The sequence below is a fragment of the Leuresthes tenuis genome, unplaced genomic scaffold (genome assembly GCF_036924035.1).
Source record: "Leuresthes tenuis unplaced genomic scaffold, fLeuTen1.0.hap1 SCAF_15, whole genome shotgun sequence".
In the NCBI taxonomy this organism is placed as follows: domain Eukaryota; kingdom Metazoa; phylum Chordata; class Actinopteri; order Atheriniformes; family Atherinopsidae; genus Leuresthes; species Leuresthes tenuis.
Genome location: NW_027325369.1, coordinates 16791439 through 16813751, shown reverse-complemented (window position 1 = coordinate 16813751; position 22313 = coordinate 16791439). Strand labels below are relative to the sequence as shown.

The window sequence follows — 22313 nt, the reverse complement described above, 5'->3', positions numbered from 1 at the left end:
ATGCTGGCTATGTACTCTATAACAGCAAATACTCTCACAGCTATAACTGCACATACACTTCTCAGACACGATGCCTATTCCAAAGAGTTCCAGCAGAGATACAGAGATAGCGCATGTGCTGACTCTGTGATACCAGCAGGACGATACAAAGCGCTTGTTCAGAGAAAGAGGATGATGAAGGTGGCGTTTGTTTGCAAAGCAGAAGTGGAAATCACAGCAGTACAGAGAGCCAGAGTAAGGATGTGAAATACTGTGTTGGCAGAACTACTGACCCCAATACTGCTCTCAAATCTTAGAGGAAAAAATACTCCCAGCTCTTCTCCTGATGAGACAGACTGCCAAGGGCTACACATGCATCTTCACACAAATGTGTAAACTTAGTGGAAATAATGCGTGATCAAGCACATACTCTACCTATGCACAGACTTAAAGCTTGCGTTTCTAGCTGCAGGCTTTCATACCTATGCATACATGTCCATGCTCAAGTACAGGCACACTATTGTTATTCCATGGCAATGCATCAGCAAACTTCAGGTGCTCTTTAGTCCCATAGGTAGTCTCTGTCGTTCTCTCCCTGTGCCTCGTATTTGACAGGTCGAGAAAGAAAAAAACAGACACAGCAAAGACGTTGTAAAGTCAACCCTTTGTTAAGTGCTAAATGTTCTGAATAACAACAAGTTTCAGATAATTTGATCAGACTGGTCTGTTTTTCCCCAGTAGACTTTATATGTGCATGCTGTCTCTAATACATTCATCTATGCTTGTTCATCTGTCTGCCCATCAAATCTGTACTAAGCTTCGTGATTTTGTGTATAGATTGAGATTTTTTTTTACCTTTTCACTATTGTATTTGTGTGTCAGTTTATTTTTTAGAGCCTGTCCGTGGTCAGTTCTGGTCAGCAGCACAGACTGCATGCACAGGAATGGTTTATAATTAGGGCTCGATTAGAGTCAATTGGATCAATATAGCCTGAGTAGCAGAGTCTTCTGCCGAGTGTATTATGTCTTATCAGTCTGCCACAGAGACTGTTGGTTTAGTCAGTGATGTATGCGTTTACATAGTGTATTAGACTGCAGTTAATCTTATCCTCTGTATAAATGACAAAGTGGCATGACAACCCTAAATTCAGGAATCCTGATTAGACCTCAAGAATCAGAACAAGTGTGGGAAAGTAGATTCGATTTGCTTTGAGATTTACTTTACTTACAGATTAATGCACTTCAATTAATACTTCTTTCTCTCTCCCTCTCCTTGTCTTGTGATATGTCTGTGTGTGTGTGTGTGTGTGTGTGTGCGTGCGTTTGTGTGTATGTGTGTGTGTGTTGGTGATAAAGGACAGATCCTCCTGCCCTGGATGCGTTCATCATGGATAAAGCCCTGTTGGACTTTGAGGTCTCTATTGACGCAGAATGCAAGCTGCTCACTGTGGGAAAGCCTTTTGCTATTGAAGGTGCACACGCTGGCAGATTCACACACTTGTTTTTGTCACTTATAAGGACTTGTTATCTTATCACATTATTTTTTAAAGTTTTTTTTTTTTTCATTTTTCGTATTTGAACCAACACTCAACAAATCTTGTCCAACCACTCAATTATTTATGTTTGGATACTGTAGTCTTGAACCACTCTTTTTTTATGATTTTTTTATGTATTGCTGGGAAAAAGGAAAATAGATCAAATGATTTATTGAAACATGTATAAACATGAATGGAAATACAATAATGAAGGCAAAAACAAAATTTGAACAATTCTAACTAAGTATTTGGTATGATCACCTTTAGTCTTCAACACAGTCTGAACACTATTAGACAAGCTTTCTGTCATTTCTCTAAGTAGGCTTTGGGAATACTTCTCCAGGCCTCTTGAATGACATTCCAAAGTTCTTCTCTGGATGTTGGCTGCCTTTTGTTCTGTTGTCTGTCAAGATGATCCCACACTGCCTGAATAATGTTGAGGTCCATGATCTGGGGACACTAATCCAAGACTGATAGTTCCATCTATTCCACCTATAGAAGCTTTTGCTGCATTGCCAATGAGTTTGGATAACTGTCATGCTGAAAAATGAAGTTGTTACCAATCAAATACTTTCAAGATGGTACTGCATGGTGGATAAAAATCTGTCAGTGATTTCCTGTTAATATTTCCCATCAGTTTTGACAGGATCCCCATCATCACTGGATGAAATGCTACCCCATGACTGGACCTCCATCATGACAGATGATTGTTGCCAAGAATATATTTTTTGCCTGAAGATACGATTTGAAATGGTTTTTTTTTGCCAAGTTGTCTGTTATCTGTAGACACAACACTGGTCTGCCTCTTGAATTAAGGGTCCTTTTTTATGCTTCAATGACTCATAGGTCAGTGTGAAGTGGCTGAACAAACAAAGAAATAAATTTCTCTGAAAATGGTAAGGTACAAGGACTGGATTAAAAATAAATGAAAAAGCAGCCCATGTCCAAAGAAAAACTTTAAAAGACCTTCAAAACACCCAGAGAACAATTGCTCAAGACGACTTGAAAAGATTGCTACATCACAGTTACAGTAACTGTAGTAACTGGAGTTGAGACCACGTTTGTGCTTTAATGAATTGACCTTGTGGGAATCTGCTCTTTGTTGCCGTAATGTTAGTCGCATTAAGGGGGCTTTGACTAGATTTGTCAAGTTTGGCTCTTTGAAGTTCGCATTTGACCATATAGTCATACACTTGCAGAAATAGTGTATTTGTATGCATATAGGACATACAGAGTAACACCACAGGCTCTCTTACTCACAGAAACACATGCAAAAATGCATAGCTTACACAGATTCAGATGAAATGTTGTAGTTAGTTAGATGACAGACAGGAAAAGAGCGTGTGAACTTATGATACCACAGGCTACTGAATCATCTATTATTAATAACACACTGCTCTGTCAGTAGACTTTGGATTTGACTTAGTGGACAAACTGCAACACAGTCATGAAGTATATAAACAAATCCATTGCCACAGAGAACAGCTAATGACCCACACAGGGGGTTATTGTGTGGAAGATCTTGCAGTACTACATAAATATGTGGTTTTGTGCACTTGTATGTGTGAACGTGTGCACACTGAATTTTGTTTGGCGTGTGTGGGTGGGTGTGTGACCAGTGATGTTCTTGAAGGAGATAGTTTTTCTTTTAGTGTTTCAGAGGGAGGACACTTCTGTACAACTGAGGTCTTTGCTTTTTGTTCTAGCTGACAATCACTGTGTGCACCATGGCAAACATCGATAAAAAAAGCACAAAATAGAACCTAGAAGCTTCCAGCAGACATTTTACACTCCTATGAAGCGTATATGTTGGGCTAATCCTGGAACACTTTCATAAAATCCTTCAGAGTAGACAATTATCATTGCTTCTTTGTAAACCAATGAGGTGTTATTTCAGATTGGTTTAAAACTTTCACAACAATGGCATATTTCCAACAACAGATCATGTTCGATTCAGTATTACAGCCCTAATTGATTGAAAAAGTAACAGCGTTAGTAGATTAAGCACTGTAGCAGTAATAGGATCAGTTGCAGAGATATGAGCTTACACATGAAGAAGTAAATTTTATCACTTCTAGAATTAAAATCTGCAGCTGATCTGCCAAAAGACATTCTGTCCTCGCTCTAATAAAAGTCTGGTGCTCTCTTTCACTGGGGTGAATGAATTTTTCCTGCTGTTATTGTAATGTTCATAGTATTCTAGTCACATGCCATCTCTGCATAGATACCCTTTGAAAGTGACTTTGATGTGAAATATCTGCTGGCAGAACACATTTATTAGCTATATCAAACCTTTGACCTCCAACCTGACTGGTTTCTGCAGGAACAGAATGGGCTTACATGCTCATGCCCGCACACTGTAAAGTTATATGCATGCAGATGACTATACAAATGTGTGTTTGTGTGTCTATCCAGCCTTTCCTCCTCGTATTTTTGACTCCTCAACGTGGCAAGGGTGCCACTGGGGACCAAACACCTACTTTGATGTTATTTCTTTGTCAATCTAACCGTAGCCTCAGAAAGACCCCACTCCCACATTCGCTACTCGCTGTACAACCCCTGTGCGCTACAGATTATGTACTGCTTTCTTCCATGCATCAGACAGAATGAGCCGAGCTGCACTTACTGTTGCTCTGCTCATGACTGTGAAGACGGGAAAGCAGGCCTTATTTGTATGTAGAGCGGGTCAGTTTGATGACTGCTTGAGTCATAGTTGATATGAAAAAGGAGGCAAAGAATCTACAGTGGCATCAGTAGCTATTTACTCCATCAGTCTGTGTGAGGGGGAGTAGGAGGGGAGTGAATAACTCAATAAGTCTTAAAGGTTTTGGAAGCAAGAGCAGAGAATGCTCCAGACAGGAACTATGAGAGAGGTACAAAAACAAATATACATATATATGTGTGTGTGTGTGTGTATGAGGAGTTGGGGAGGAGATTGTGAGAAAAAAAGCAGAGGAAAGAACATGAGATGAAAAAGGTAGAAGAAAGGACAACAAAGGTAGAAAAACGAGGGCTCGTGAGGGGAGTTGGAGTTGAGCATAAGAAGGAGATAGAGGGCTTTCATTTGCCCACTGCCAGTTTTGTGCCTTTCTGCACAGCAAGTGATAAAAGAGCCAGCCAACAGAGTCCCCTAATCAAGACAAACCTTCACCCCAAGCAGATGGACTGAGGGAGGGCGAGAAAGGAAAGGGAGAGATGGGATGGAGGAAAGAAAGTGGGGAAGTGTTATTTGGGCCATGTAAGGCAGGATTTATAGAGCGGCTTGTGGTCAGAAGATACAGGGAGGCGGAAGAATTGGGAGTGTGGAATCGCTCCAGGCAAGGTGCTCTGCTCAAATCTTCCGGCTGCTTAACTGGAGAGAGATGTGGGGGTGTCGCTGTGTGTCTGTTTTTGCTGAGTGCTGTGGGGAGATGTTTACGACAGCCTAGACACACCCCATTAATAATATCGCCACTGAACACGAAGCCGCTCGTTGCTTGTTTGTAGTGTGCGGTAGGTGTGTGTACGCGTGTTTGTGAACGTGTGTCCCTCTGTGCAAAAGTGGTCTGCACAAGTTCAGTCAAGCAGGACAGAGCATGTCTGCAGATCAAAATGAGGATGGCAGAAGACTACGTTGTCGGAGTGAGACTGTTGTTGGTCGATCAGCTCACGTCACATTTGTCTGCTTATGTGTGTACGTGTATATGCACGTGTGTGAAATTCCATTGCAATTCCTGCCTGTTCCTACAGAATGCTCTAATACCATGACCCCAATTCCAAAAACATTGGGATGTTCATTTGAATTCATTTGATGGAAGCAACATAAAAAAAGTCAAACCTCAAAGTTTGGACTGGGCCGACACAAGGCTGAAAATACAAGAAACAGCTGGAAAAATATTGCAACTGACGAGGTTAATGGGCAGGTAGGTCAAATAACATGTTAGGATATTAAAAGAGCACTTTAGAGAGGCAGAGTCTCTCAGAAATAAAGATAGGCAGATGTTCAGTTGGAAGCTATTTTAGAACTTTGTTCCTGAATATAAGATTCTGCAAACTTTGATTAATCTATCATCTACAGAACATATCGTTTATGAGAATATGGAGACATATCTGTACACAACAAACATTTCCACTGTTGTATGCCTGTATGATCCAGAAACACTGCCATCTTCTCTGGGCTAAAGCTTATTCAATTGTGAGACAAAGTGGAAAACTGTTTGGTGCTCAGACAAATTAAAATTATTTTTAGAATTTACGCACACGATTTCCTCCAAACTAAAGATGCCAGGGGCTTGTGTCAGTACTAAGTTAAAAAGTCTGCATCTTTAATGGTACAGGGGTGCATTAGTGCCTTTGGAACTGGCAACTTTCACATTTGGAAAGGCACCATCAATCCCAAAATGTATAAACAGGTTTTAGAGCAACATCAGATGACATCGTTTTCAGGGAAGGATTTGCATATTTCAGCAAGACAATCCAGACTCACCAACTGAAAACATTTGACATATCATGGAACCAAAATACGACAAAGACAATCCAGAACTGTTGAGCAGCGAGAATCCTAGAATTCCCCAGCATGCAGTGGTTAGTACCTTCCAAACGGTGTCCAGGGCAAAAGAACAGGTGAATTGCAATTGTGATTAGTGATGTATGTCACAACACAAAGTGCACAGCAGCTCATTACATTCCTATCTGCAAGCTGATCCTACACTGACCTTCTTCCAACGATTGAAAGTGTCTGTAATGATTACTTGCATGTTAGAATTGAACAACAGTGCAATGAAAGGATAATGTTTTATTTTACATCATCCAGACAGCCACTTGGGTGCAACGTTTTCCTGGGAAGGAGATGGCAGCAGGATGTGCTGTGGGATAAAGGCAATCCGGTGTTGGCAGGCTGAAGCTTTGGGCAAATGCTTTGACATCCATGTGGATGCTACTTTGTTACACATTACCACCTACCTAAACATTCTCGAGCAGACCACACACTAACCATTCACTGTAGCAGTATCACTCATAGCAGTCACTTGCTTTCATCAGGGGAATACAACCAGGCACACTGAAAAAAATGTTAAAAAATTCCTGTTTTTAACAGCATAAGCACGAATGTTATCTGAAAGTTGTTGTTTTTTTTTCATACCCAGTGAGTATATATCATGATCAGAAAGCAAATTAGATGTCTCTTTGATTAAATTTATGCTTGATGTCGCAACCATGCAGTGACTCATTTCCTGCCATGCATGAGCCGCAGGATTCAAAGATTATTATTAAAACCCCTACTGCAGTCATATTTGAGACCATTATTCCTCAGACGAAACTGCAAATATGGTAACATTATACGAAGTGACTTTCTTTCAGGGCTACAGCTGCACATGAGCAGCTTTAAATGATCACTGTTTTCCATTATTTCCACAGCTGTGATCACCATGCATGTGTAGGTGAATACATACAGCAGGTTTATAGTTTTTGATAAAGCAACACAGGCACAGATCTGCGTTGGCAGTTTTGTTTCAGTGTTGATGAGAGACATTTAAATTAGAGTGTACTGTTTTACCAAAAATAGTAATGTTGCCATGCAGGTGTCCTTTGTGTTTTTAATGATTTATTTATGCTAGAAGGATAATTCAGAGTGTCCAACACATAATTATGTAGCAGTGCTACATCGAAGTAGTTTAAAAAACAAATCAACAGCCGCCCGCTCTCTTCCCTGTAGTGAGAGCTCTATTTAGTACTCAATAGTGGTTGAGCGAGAAAAAAAAACTCAACTCAGCTCTGGCATCCAAACTCCCCAGAACTCAGCGGGATGAAGCATTTACAGGATGTGTTGTAAAAAACAAGTTCATATGAATATATATACGATGACAGCTGTTCGGCTGTTTGTTTTTGTGGTCAGAAGGAACTGCTGCTGTCAATCACGCAAAACCCACACGCATCCACTGGATAAAGCAGAATAGTTTGCGAACCAACTCGAAGCCATTCAAGCAAATGCTGTTGTAGTCAATTACAATTCAATTTGAATTCAGTTTTATTTATAAAGCGCCAAATCAAAACACATCATCTCAAGGCACTTCATTGATACAGTCCAATTCCAGCTAATTACAATCCATTTCATTGTAATACAGCATGATCCAATCAAATTACATTCATTACATTTCAAATTAATCCAATTCTTACAAAACCAATTTAAAAAAAAGAAAGTTGCACAGCTAAGGGAACCAACAGACTGCACTGAAACTTTCCTTTGTTCTAATCCCCCATCCTGAGCATGCATGAGGCAACGATGGAAAGGAAAAACTCAGGGAGGGCAGCCATCTGCATCGACCGGCTGGGGGTTAGAGGACAGGAAGGAGGGGACAACAAACACCATAGACACCAGGCCTGGGATACCAGCTGAGAAAGAGAAGCACAAGTTACTGACAACAGTAATACCATATGTACATGGACACTTCACTCTCTGTCAGTGTAGTGACAAAGTAAACAACTGTCTGATGCAGACGTGATGTGATGTAAAGGTCCAAATCAATAGCTCTCACTCCAGCCACCATAAACTGTTGAAAGTTTGAGTTGTTTCAGATGAAGTTGCTCTTCTTTCCTTTTCTGATAAGCTTTTAGTTTGCCCTGCAGGAAACTGTCTACTGTCCCAAACTAAAAGGACTTTGACTGCTGTCTACTGCAGATAGGACACTGACTACTCATAAGAACTTCCCACAACCCTACAGTCACATTATAAATGAAAGAGAGCATACAAACCAAACATGAACCAACATGCAATAAGCATTACATGCATCAGTGTGTACTTTACATCTAAGGTAAATTTGGTAATTTATCTGTTTCCAGATTTTAGTTCTGTTATGCAACATAAAACCTTCTTTGATCAATAAATTAATCATTTTGATCAATACCGAGGTATTAGCAGCTTTAATTTAGCTACATTCCTCCTGCATACTGAAAATAAATATATTTCTTGCAAATAGGCGTACTCAATTAAAAGAAATCCACTTCGAAGATCCCACACTGATCATGTTATTTATGAAAATATTCTTGAAAGAACCAGGATCAAAGACAGTCATACAAGGTTTATCAATTTCAAAGTAATAAATGATCATACAAGCTTTACTTGCACAATGGTTACATAGAGACTTAGAGAGTGCTTCTAAAACAAACTTGATGTGCACCGTTGTGCCTGTGTGAGTAGGTGTTAGGGAACTTGAGTGACATCTTTGGGAGTTGAGGCTTGTGGTGGAGTATCCCAATGTCTGGGGGAAAGAATCAAAACAAATGACAAGTGGCTGCCCACTTGTACATCACTGTTTGACTGAACGCTCTAAAGAAATGTGAATGGAGATGGGCCCTTGACAGAGAAAGACTGTCTGTCGGCTATAAATGAAAGGAAAGAGGAGGGAGGCGTACAGAGAGAAAGCAGTGGACTCCGGAGAGGAGCTGAAAGATAAAGAGAGGAATGGAGTGAAGCAGAAAATGAACAAAAGTGAAGGGATGACAGAGATTAGGAAGAGACTAACAGAAGACAAGACCAGCGGCATTGGTGGGAGTGAGATGACCTCAGACAGGAGAAGAGGAAGAATAAAGTGATGGGAGAAGGAGAGGAAAATATAGAGAAAGAAATGGGGAGAGAAGGGAGGATGAAAGCAAAGAGATGGAAGCACAGACAGTCTTTGTCATGTAGGAAGCGGAGTGTGACTGTTACGTGAACCTTCCCTATTCTCTGTTTCTGTCCGCAACCCCCATCAGGCTCACACACACACCTTGACAGCCCAGTAATACACACACATGTACCCGCCGACAAACAGCTGCCAAGTCTGACACAACCCCACACACATAAAAATAAAATGTGTTGGCATGACTGAGTCTTTGACTGCAGTACAGATACAATGAAACAAACCATCATTGGTGATCTTGTCTAGCAATAATTCTCAGTGAAAGTATTCTGATTTAGAGCAAAAGAACAAATTTCTTCCAAATCTGTGCTGTAATGCTAATCAGATGCAACTTTACTTGGTCTGTGAAATAACAATTCTCTCCAGATTTCAAATAATGATTCATGAATGTGCCGCTATAGAAATTAAAGCAATAAACACTGCAGGGAAAAGTTCTTTAATCTCCTATTTAATTAAAAATATTATGGTTATGTAATTTTGTTGCTGTAACTGCTGTATATTTTATTGCTCTGTCTGGTCTAATTACTCCACATACTGCTAGTTTCACCTCTAACTACAGAGAAATAAGAAAGTCTAAGGTCTAATAGCTAATGTCTACTAATCAAGTGGATTTAATACACTGTAGTAGTTATTTGCATTACCAACTGCATAATTGAACATAAAGTAGCAATGGAAACTTTTCTGACTCATTTTGAAATGGATTCAGGTTTCCATAATGATTGATTTAAGGAAAATAAAAGATTAAGATATCCCATCTTACAAAAGAACTATATTAAGATAATTAGAGCTTGGATAAAGCAACTTTGGCTGTAACATCAGCAGTAACCAAAGTCTTGTTTGAGATGATTCTACAAGCTAGGCACATCACTCCTCTTGGGAGAATTGTTCAGACTCAGCTAGGCTTAATTTGCAGTGTGCAGTCATTTCAAGGTCTAAGATGCTACACTGTGTACAGGTCCAACTCTGGATGGACCACCCTCAGGCCTGTCATAGAGTTTTTCCAAAGCCACTCCTGAGTTTTCTTTACGAAATGTTGAAATATATCATATGAGGTTTCCAACTCTTGTTAAAATGTCAATCGTCACCCCAGTCTGAGGTCTTGAGCACTTTGGAAGAGGTTTTCACTGCTGTAATTATTTGCTTGTTGCAAAGTTTTTGTCTTTTCATCCACTACATGATGCTGCCATTACCATGTTTCGTTGTAGGCATGGTTTTGCTGAAGGCTCTCGTGTACCTTCCTCTGAGGACTGGCTTCTGTCTGACCACTCTACCAGGAAGGTGGTGCAGTGATGGTTGTCCTTGTGTTGACAGACCTCTGTGAAGTTCTCAGATCTCTACAAAGAAACTCAGAATTTAATTCATTGACTATGGGCTTGTTTATTGACAGTCTGACTCAAAGATTTCCAACCCTCGTAACTTATTTTGTCTGAGCAGCCAGAGCCCAGGAGGGCACAAACTTCTTTCATTCTATAATGTCTTCTTTTTACCACAGCCATCCTGTATTTCACCGACTCTGCCTTAAGAATTGGTTGCCAGATTTTGTGACAGAAACAAGCAACAGTTATTATCGTTATTATTATCATTATTCTTTGCTTTGTCATTGTGGAAAATTGTGTGTAGACTCGTGACAAAAAAAGATAGCTTAGTCTGTTTTAAGATATGTCTTTAAACATAAGAAAATATGGAAAAACTCCATCTACATTCTATCTTTGAAGTGATTGAAGCTCACATTATGACACATTGTGATATTTCATTAGCACATCAGTATGTTGTGTGTTCGCATCCCTCTGCATAGAAACCAGTGTCTGTGGCTGTGCAACACGTGATGAAGCAACAGATATGATATTTAGTAGAAAAAGCTCTACAGGAGGGAAATAATCAGGTTTCTGTACTTTGGCTTTATATTTATGTTATAATCATACATGTTTTCTGTATTCACTCAAACAGATCTATGATGAAACCAGTAGAAATGTGTTGTCCATATGTTTGTTATTCTATTTCAAGATAATTTCCTCTCTCACAGTCACTTAAATGAAAAATGGTTATTAATGCTCTCAGGAATGATACAATAACCAAATGGCAACAAAAATCTACACTTACATCATTCTCATTAACAACATCATCAAGAGAAAAAGATCAATGAAAGAGCTAAAGTGTGATATTGGCTTTTTATTAAGTTTCCTCCACTCATGCAGTGTAACTTGGCTTTGCTTGGCCTTTTCTACAAAACGGGGTCTTCCATCCGTAGCTGCAGGGGATGAGTGCGAAGTGAGCCCTTAGTGCAGGATCTGTGTCATAGAAGGCTTTACTACTCATGGCTCGTGCCGCTGAGGTCAGAGTAGGTCAGCCGTAGGGGCTACTGCTATGTTTGATGTTGTGAGGGTGATTTCTACTGACTGTGACAATGTGACAATAAAACAAAATCCACAGCTGGAAAAGGCTGGTATCACTTTTACCTATAAACACTGACTGAAACTGAGGTAGTTGTATTAAAGTTGAAGTAACAAAGCACACACAAAGGACAAAAAATGAAGGCATCTATATAAATTTCACCACTTAACCACAGAATAGTGTTTGGAGACAAGAGACTGACTTGATCCCACTAAGTTCTATAAAATAGGATCAGCTTGCTTGATAAAGACCTAAAAATGCTTGTGTGCTCGGAATAGAAATTAGTATCAGAGATGACGTTTTCCTTTCTCATGCAAAGTTTCACAAAGCAAGACTGCAAGTCATTGATGTCTCACAAGGTCCCAACAGAAAGAAAGGCCAAGAGGGAAAAGAGCTTCTTTTTTTTTCCCCCTCAAACACAGAATGACATTGATGTCATCTAACCCTTATTCCAAATTATAATGGGACGCTGTGTAAAATGTAAAAAAAAAAAAGCAAAAAGAAACCGAATGCGACGATTTTCAAATCTCATAAATCAATATTTTATGCACAATAGGACCTATAAGACGTATCGGATACTGAAAGTGAGATATTTCACTGTTTCAGGTTTTCATTTTACCCCCATGTATCATCCCCTCCTCTTTTTAAAAAACCCCCATAGAGTTAGAGATGCAGGCTTTTTAACTTAGTGCTGATGACGAGCCAGATGGTTCCTCTCCTCTTTTGTCGGGAGGGCATGCATCCATGTTTTTCAAAAAATATATATATTTTTATTTTCCATTTATCTGACCACTGAACAGTTTTTTGCCTTAAAATGAGCCCGGGAGGACAGTGGTGTTTCTCTAGATTCTCATAATTTTCTGATGATATTATGTAGATTATGATATATGATTATGATGTAGTAAAAGGCTTTTTAAGCCATTTTAAGTTGAGGAACATTATTCTGAAATTGCTCGTAAGTTTTTCGAGGCAGTTTTGCTGAACCTCTGCTCATCTTTACCTGTAAAAAACTCTACCTCTCTATGGTGCTCTTTTTGTATCCAATCTGCCATCAAAGTCAACATGACCTGCTATATTTCCTCATTTCTATTGTGTTCTGTGGCGATAAATATTTGTTTATGAGAGTTGAACATTATTTCATTCTATTCTTTCTTCTAAAGACAATTACCGGCAAGCACAAAACATTCAACTAACGACAGCTTGCAGTTCTTCATAAATTCATGTTTTACAGATAACTCTAACTCTAATGTCATTAGCTTGTCAATATCAGCCTGGGAATTTGCAGTGCAAATGTTAGAGGCACATTAATGTAACCAACTAGGAACAATCAAAATGGGGAACATTCTCAGAACTAAAACAAAATTTACTGGAACATTTTGGTAACATTTTGGTTAGCTGCTCTGACTGTTCAGTGCACAGTGACCTGGTCTGGTTCATCTCTTTCCACAGCTACTGAGCAGTAAAAACTCTACTGCATACACAATGTGCTTTGTCAGAAAACATGGTTGATTCTGATTGAAACTGAAGGCTGAAAACATGTAAGTCTTCTTTTTCCAGGGGGGAACTGCCCTTTGGCTAACTGCAAGCAGATAAGTGTTTTCCTACAAGAAAACACCCAAGTTTGACTGTGTCCTCCTCAGGCATGGCTGCAGTTGACAGCTCTGCTTTATGCACATTAATATACATCTGTGTCTATCCTCCCTTTCAGGCTATGGTATAGGCCTACCCCAGGGCTCTCCTCTAACCCGTAATGTGTCAGAGTTTGTGAGTCGCTACAAATCTGATGGCTTCATGGACATGCTACATGACAAATGGTATAAGGTTGTACCCTGTGGAAAGAGAGTCTTTGCAGTAACTGAGGTAAGTCATTGGTGTTGGTGTTCATATTCCGTACGTGTCTTCTGCTAGTGTACTTCTATAAATGAGTCTCCCTTTGGGAGACTGACAAGATCGGCTGCCAGCTAAACACACTTACATGAACAGACAGTTTCACAAACACGTAATCACATGAAACCTGCATAAACTCCAGCTTCACTGACCTCAACCACAATTGCAGTCACGTACTGTCTGAGCGTCGATACATAGTTGTCTTTTGTGTGTGCTACAGAGTACTCAAAATTCTCGCCTTTCTATACACTCCTTTGAGGGAAGTGTAAATCTCAGGGCAGAGCCTTCCGTCTATATCTATATCTTGTTTTTGAATAGAGAAACTATTCAACTCCCTGTGGTCACGCTTTTTAAATCCCAATTCAAAGTTGAATTATGGCAACAAATGCAATTACACAACCTTAACTTCACCCCCACACCAGAAAGTTATTACTCATCATCCCATTTGAAGCTTAGAGAAAAGGACTACTCCGAAACAATGTGGGCATTAGTGCAAACTTGCCCTCTGGATCGGGAGCAAAAGGAGGTCATTGTTGTCGTTGATGAATTTGTCGAGTCAGCATGGGGCTAACTGCCATTAGAGGCAGTTCAGAAATGAGCTGGGTGGAGAAAACATGATTACAGAGAACTGAAAAAGCTCCCCACTGTCTTTTCTGCTTCCTCCAGGCTCATGAAAACGTCATAAGATAGACATTATGTCAGGGATGATGTGGTCGAACCGAATGGGAACAAAACTGAACTTTACTTAACCATCGTCTCTTTTTTTCCATCTCTCTAACTGCTTTTTTTTTTTCATTTCATTTCATTTCACTTTTTTCACTTTAGCCTCCCCATTCATTTTCCCTGCGTTTCCTTTTCCCTATGCTTTTCCTACCCAACATCTCCTTTATGCTGTGGCCCTGTTTGTTTCAATTCTTATGAGCTTACACAGCTTTACTAGACACTCAACAGCAGAATATGACTTGCACACTCACACAAAGTGGCCTTAATGGTAATTATGTAAATATACATCATCAATCTCTGTATTTCTCTCTCTGTCGGCTAAAAGCTTCACTGATCTCTGTCACTCCCCCAATTTCTTCGTCTCATCTGTCTCCCTCCGCCCCTTCAGACTCTGCAGATGGGGATCCAGCATTTTTCAGGCCTCTTTGTGTTGCTGTGTATGGGAGTGGGTGGAGCCTTGCTGACCCTGGCAGGTGAACACACCTTCTATCACCTGGTGATCCCCCGCCTCCGACGCTCAAACACGCTGCAGTATTGGCTGCACACCAGCCAGGTGAGGAAACACATGTGCTTATGTGCTTATGTGCATGCGTGCGCACTTTGTCACATCCCACACAATAAAGCACATGCAGAGAAAAGATGCTCAGTTGTAATCTTCACTTCACAGTCTGGTGTTCATGCACACACAACTGCTGCTGATGAGATAGCCTTTCCCACTTCATTTGCAGATAACCTCCGCCCTCTACTGTTGGAAACTTATAATAACACTCAGTGAGGAGCAAGATTTTTCCTAAAACTTAGTTATACTGTATATTACAGGGATGAGGACAGATTCAGTTTGACCTCTTTTATACGAAGTTAATTGCATTAATTAACGCACATTAAGCTCTTTGTTAATTACCTAATCAAGTTTTAACGTAGCCTCTAAATGAACTAGTTAATTTCAATTACTTAAATTAAGCATATTTTCTAATGGCAGCATTTTATTAACTGCTTCATTACCGTGGAGTTTGAATCAATGCCTGTTTTTTTTCTTGTGAGCATTTCTTCTGTAGATCAGTAAATAAACCCGTTCATTTGGCTTCCAGTCGTCAAAATAACTCTGAAATATGCTGCAATTCACATCAGATTCAGTATGTTGCAAAATAAAGTGATAGATATAATCTGCAGAAGCTTCTTCTGCAGTTTGACCATTAAACAATGTGTTAGTTTTGGACAGCTCTGGAACAACAACGGGACAACAAATTATGAATTTAAAGGTCACATGTTTATTTTATGCAACTCTAGCCATTACCAAATAAGATGCCTGCCTGGGGCGATTCTTTTTTCTTTTTTTTTTCTTTTTGAGTGAATAATGGAACTAGCGGTTTGAATATCAAATTTGCTTACATCTGTTTGCTACATTTTTCTAAAATGACAGCTCCTCCCAGACAGGCTCCAGCATTCATCACAAAGCCAGCTCAGCTATCTGAAAGCATGACATGCGACTTAGACCCTCAAGATTAGCCCAATCTATAATGAAAGTCTTTTTTTTTTTCGTACACATCTGCAGACGTACATACACGAGAAAGATTAAAGCGCAGTCATACCTGATAGTTTGGTGTGGAGACGTTCAGACTAACCTAAGCTCTTTGATACTTTAATCAAAGCAGGCTTTCACAACTTACACTTTGACTTGTCTCAAATTTGAAGCCGCGAAGAACTCACTGCCGTTTTGTTTTTAATTATTCTAAGGAGTTCTACAGCAGTTAGGAGAGGAGAGGTTTGGAGGGATGGAGAACTGGGTAGAATAACTGCAGCCCTGTAACTGCAGAAATTACAGATCGGATGAAGTAATAACAAATTTCTTATTTTAATGATGATCTTTTCTGCTTGCAGAAAATTCACAGAGCTCTCAACACGACATATGAAGATGATGGGAAGGAGCTGACGGGCCTCGACCAAAAGTAATGAGCTCACTGAAATTTTCCTTTCTGTGCCCTGCCACTAAGTCATTTCATTTTTACACCAAGTATTTTTTGCTATCAAATTTCAGTATGATGTGTCATGTGCCTTATTTCACCTATTATAAATCTAGGATTAATATGTTAACATTTTTAATCATATCTTTGCGTTTCTGACAAGGTGAGAACCAAATGTTGCCTTTTGTTTCGCAAGTACTTCAGTCAATAACTCTGACCAAATCTGCTGTTAGAACCAACACCTCGAAAGGCACATTTTGACCACTCAGAACTTAAAAACAGTACAGGGCTTTTTTCAAGATTTTAAAAGATAAGTTAAGCTCCGGCTCTTTTGTGTTCTCGCTGAGCGTTAAGGTACAGCTAGATTAGGAAGAATAAATCAGTTGAATTGTGTCAATCCTCCACTACATTCTTGACTGGAGCGTCAGAGCTATCACACTGTCTTCACAGCAGTTAACCCAGGAGGTGTGCATCAGCAGTATTTGTGCAAAATCATGCTATCTCACTTCCCAGGCTGTTTTCTGGCATGAAATATCTCACCCAGGACTCTCATCTTTAGCCCCTTGTTCCTATGGTGACTATGGAGGAGTCGAGTTAATTGCTCCTAAAAATAGTTCCTGAAAAAGTCTCCTTAAGTCAAAATGTAGCTTAAAACACTCTTGTTAAAGCTTTTGTATCTGGTTTAATATATAGGCGGCTGCTGGTGACACCTTCATGTAAACATACAGAACATTATCCTCCCAAACTCTCTGCAAGAGATTTAACGTGCATATTTTCATAAACATCAAACAGTTTTTTTCTGATAAATCAATCTGTATTGCAAACAAGTTGAAATTGTCTTACGACTCTGACTTTTATGGTAAAATGAATGTTTAAGGAATTTTTAGCATTTAAAGTAAAAAAGGGCTCAAGCAGCAAATACTCCTTAAAATATCTCTTAAACTTTAATGCAGAAAACCGCTTGCTGTATTAGAATTATTTAATCAAATTATTCTAAATGGCAAAACAACAAAGATTATGAGTACTTTTGAGAAAATTATGAGAAATAACTAATAACAGTAATAACAGTTGTTCTATGCAACTCAGCGGTGTAATATTTCCTTCTCTCTCTGAAGAAAAGAGCAACTGGATGCTAAATGATATGATTGAATATATAGAAAAAGTATCCATGTACTGCTGTGCTGAATATCTCACTGGACATTTGCCCTTTGCTGTGATTTTCCTCTCTTTCACTAGCCCCTCCTCTTGTATCTCAGAGAACTGCACCCTCCACAGGAAACAGCATCAGCCTCCTCCTCCATCTCCTCCCACATCTCTCCCTGCTTCCACAGCTGGGGGCACTGGCAACTCGTCACCATCCCATGAACCCAAGGAGAAACGTGTTCACTTTGACCTGGAAACACTTCACAGCTACCGCCTGCGCACGCACACTGCGTCAGTGCGAGGCCGGCCTGGGATGGTCGGGCGACCAGGGCTTGGACTAGGGTTGGGAAACTTGGGGAGTTTTACCTCTCCTCCTCAGATAAGCCTCCATGTCAATGGCGGCCCTGTCTCAACAATGGCTTCCACAGGTTTGGTGCTCTCACCTCTGGGGAATAGGGCTGCTCAAACCAGCCTATGGGAGGGGGAGCTGCAGGAGCTGCAGGGGAAGATCGAAATTTTCCGCACCCAGCTGCGGGAGGCTCTTGCTAGAAGGGCTGAGATCCAGAGCAGCCTGGAGAGGGAGAGGATTGGACTGGTACGTAGGGATACCAGTCTTGAGCGAGAACGAGACAGACAGAAGATACAAACTATTAACACAGACAGAAGTAGTTCCACTCTGTCCAAACTCCCTGAGAGAGACAGGACCAGCCAGCTCCAAACCCTGAATAATCAGCAGACAGGGAGGGCCAACCAATTAGTCGGACCTGGAGCCTTGGAGCACGGCAGAAGCAGCCAATTAAACACAGTGAACAGTTTGGATAGAGGGAGAGCCAACCAATTACGGCCTGTGGATACTCTAACAGGTGAGAGGACTGTCCAATCACGCACCTCCACAAGTTTGGAGAGAAGTCGAGTCAGCCAACAAGGTGCTGGAACCATAACTGTCCAAACACGAAACACTTCAAGCCTGGACAGACAGAAGGCTAACTTGTCACGTGTTCTGAACACTTTGGAGAGGACAAAAGCCAACCAGTCAGGTGTAAGCTCTGGGACCTGATTAGCTCTTGGAGACCTATTATAGGAAGGATCACATGGGAGACTAATGAGGGGTTACCTGCATAGCCGCGGGAAGATGGCTTGAGTGTTATGGGTTAAGTTTGTGAAGAGTTAGATAGCAGATTGAAGTATATTTTTACTCACATTGTTGTTTGCACCAAACTAATAGTTTTCTCAATCACAATCATTTAACCTCTCACTTCAAATTACAGCTACAAAGAAGTTACTGCAACTTAAAGGTTGATGAAATGTCCACGTCAGCCATGCAAACACGAATAAGCAATACGATATCTAAATGAAAAGTAAAAAATAATTGTGATATCTTAATCTAAAACTAAAATGGCAAGGCAGCGCTAATGGGCCGCGCTATGGAAAGCTGTGGTTGACATAAAGAAACATGAACCACGGCACATCATTTAGAGCAAAGTTGAGTCAGCCAACAAAGTGCTGGAAGCGGAACTGTTCGAGCATGGACAGGCACAAAAATAATAACTGGTAACTGAATGTAACCAAAAAAGCAAAGTAAATGTAAAAAGGACAGGAAAAGCTAAATGTGAAATCAAATGCAAATGCACCTGCAACAGAAATTGCGTTTGATGCTAAAGACTTTCATAATATTCCCAGTTATTTGTGCGATCATTTCCCAAAAAATGTGAATGAAAACAAGAAACTGTGAGTGAAGAATTGCACAGACTGATCAAACCTACTTGAAGACCCCATGAATTTCAATCAAATGTTATTCTTGTAGGTATTTTTGTATTACCCTGCAATTGTTTACCGCACATTGTGTCAAACACACAGTTTTGGTTATTTTTATTGTAAGGTCTCTCCTTGTCCCTTTATGAAATATCTCCAAACTGAAAGGTTTCCCACAAACCAAGCAACCAAACAGTCTCTTGCATGAAAATTGAATAATGGCAACATTTTTGTTCCGCTTCATGAATAGCAAGCATCGAACCCGAATCCAAATGTCCATCCCATGACTGCCAAATAGAGTAAAACCTGTGTGGTTCAATATTTAAACTGTCTTTTCCACGTCATTAATGTGTACGAGTGTCATGATATACATTAATTTAATGAGATATCAGCTTCTTTTAATTTGTTAAATCTACAGTAAGGAACTTAATTTACACAGAGACACTTCTACATATTTATTCTTGAGAGATAGGTGATGCCTTCGGTGGTGCAAAATAACCCACTGGTTACAACTATATTTCATACAAATATTGATATATTGCGTAAAATATTAATGAGAACAGGGCTTGCACAGCAGTGTGGCTCCTGGTTTGAATCCCAGCTGGGGTCTTTTTCTGTGTGGAGTGGAGTTTGTATGTTCTCGTGTATGTGTGGGTTCTCTCCAGGTTCTACGGCTTCCTCCCATCGTCTAAAAACATGCATTTTAGGTTAATTGATTATTGTAAATTGACCCCAAGAGTGAGTGTGAGCATGCAAGGTTGTTTGTCTCTGTGTGGCCCTATGATAGACTGGCCAACTGTCCCAATGGTAGCTGGGATAGGCTCCAGCCTATTTATTTCTTCAGACAAATACATGCTCATTTTGAACCCGAAGCTAGCAACTTCATTGTGAAAAGTTAGGACTTGGGTAGCAAAAGAATGGAAAAATTGTGTTATGCTCACTTGGAAAAATGGTCAGTGGTCAGTAAAATAAATCATGTAGGAAAAGCAAAGCAAAGACGTGGAGTTCACCACTATGTTAAAGTCTTTGTAAACAACTGCCATTATTTTTAGAATGTTTCCCAGTTTAAGATTGATCGTTTTTGGGGGATTGCCTCGTCTACAATAAATAAAATCATGTGACAAGACCAAAAAAACAACATCAAATGGCTGTGATCTTTAGGGCTTCAGGTAGCACTGCATTAAAATCAAATCACTAATGAAAGTCACATTACAACAAAAAAAAAAAAAACATATTATATTAACAAGACATGTCACTCCCCCAACTCATTTTGCGATGCACTGACGTCGACTAGAAAAGTGACCTCAGTCTGGATGAAAGAAAAAATAATCAGCAGCCACTTCAAAAGAAATTATCCGTGACAGTATGGAGGCACATTAAATACAAATTATGCATGAACTTCACATCTATGCAGAGCAGAACGTAGCCATTTACCCTATGCTATAGCTTCTCTGTTGCCTGATGTATACCTATCCAGAAACATGACCACACGCTGCCACTTGGTGTTCCGTATTTACACTGCATACTGCTTTGCTCAAATATAAGCTCTCCGTGTACCAGGCTGTAATTGTATCTGAGTTATTCATAATGTACCATTGAGCAAGTGTAAATGCTCATTAAAGCTTAGCCCACTTTTATAGGCTCTGCAATTTAACGTCTACATCAGTCTGAACTACCATAAACCAAACTTGAGTTCACATGAAATGGCTAATTTACACATTTGTGATGTCACAATTGATGTTGAACACCATACACAGGTTTTGGAAAAACACAAGTTGGCAGTTGGGCGGTCAGTAAGACGATGCCGAACCACATTCTGCATGTATCACAACAGCTTGGCTCTAAACCGGTTCCCTGCTGTCCGCATGTGTCACCCATTTAAATATATGTTTGAGCAACTGGCATCCCATGTCAGGCATGAATGGGAGACATTTTTCTTTAAAAGACAAGAATACTTACAAATTTATGTTCTTAAAAGAAGAAGCGATGCAACACAGGAAAATACACCCCTGTCCCTAATTTCCTAAATTACTTGCTTTAATCAAATTAAAAAATGAGCTTTTTTTTAAAAAAACAAAAAAGAGAATAACATTTCTCATTGAGAGAATAGCAAATCTCTGGATTCTGTTGCTACTAACGCTTTAAATATCTCAGCTTTTTCGAAAATGAATTGTGCAATACATTGTACGGGCGTTGAGACTTCAGCTATACCGTATATGAAAGTACACATCATAAACAGAGACTGTAGAGGCCAAAGAAAGACGCCTCAGGAAAAATAGAACCTATTGCTGGGTTTTTTTGGTTTGACCCATGCCAGAGGCAAATCAATTGGTCATCTCAGCGTTTCCTGACTTTGGTTTTTACAATCTTTCTTTAGTGTGTCTCTTGCGGTGGCCCCAAGGTTAAGAATGCAATACTACATTACTGCAGTATCCCTTTAATTAGAATCCCAGCTCTTTCTTGAATTAGGATGTTTGGGGTCTCAGACTTAGTAATGAATATGTCCAGCATTTTCATCACTAAAGGAATCCCGACTCCATTTTTCATAGTGACAGTAAAGTTCTAACTTGGGATTTCAGAGAAACTGTGATAAGAGTGAAAACTCATCTTTGTTGTGTGTGGCTGTTTTCTATTTAGCATGTTTATTTTTTTTTTTTTTAACCTATAGAAACTCATTGAGTTTATTTGATACTGTCACTCAGTTACTCAGTTATCCACTAGAGGGAGCTGCATCCCTGCTTCCCGCGGCTATGGACACTCGAAGGTTTGTAAGTTGAGGTTTTTATTTCTATGTTCTTTTCAGTTTGTTTTTTTTTTTCCAGCAAAATCACGAGTCAGTATTTTCATGTCACTGACTTATAAAGATACAGTGGTATGTGAAAGGTGCATTTTTAGCTCGCATTCTTGTGCAGAGTACGTGGGTAGATGAGGTTTAACGAAATCTCTCTGTGACCATACAATGCAGTCTCACCTTATTCTTTTGAAATGCTCAGTTTTGTCTGTCTCTCAGTGTTTTTAAACAAGGGATTTGATTGGCCCAAAAAAAATCAGAAGAACAGAATCTGGTATCACTTAAACAGAACTTTGTGGTGGTACTAATGTACATTTCAATATTTCAAACTTTGCTGTGGTGTGAAGTGGTTGTGTTCACATGCCATGGTGTCTACAAGGACTTAAATGTTTAAGGTCTTTTCTCGAGGAACAGCTTGTACTGGATATTTAAAGAGATACTTTTAAATTACCTCTTATGAGAGTTATATCAACATATTATTGAGTTTTATGCATAA

The 22313-nt window shown here is 39.7% G+C and overlaps 1 protein-coding gene across 1 annotated transcript in view; it reads left to right on the top strand.

Moving 5' to 3' along the window:
- LOC140269950 (glutamate receptor ionotropic, NMDA 3B-like) overlaps positions 1-22313 on the top strand; it is a 78102-nt gene extending 55789 nt beyond the window's left edge. The window contains exons 8-12 of the mRNA XM_072364987.1: positions 1336-1451; positions 13269-13420; positions 14559-14723; positions 16049-16116; positions 17368-22313. Of these exons, the coding sequence (XP_072221088.1) occupies positions 1336-1451; positions 13269-13420; positions 14559-14723; positions 16049-16116; positions 17368-18331 (1465 nt within the window). The 3' untranslated portion in view covers positions 18332-22313. The remainder of the gene's footprint in view (positions 1-1335; positions 1452-13268; positions 13421-14558; positions 14724-16048; positions 16117-17367) is intronic.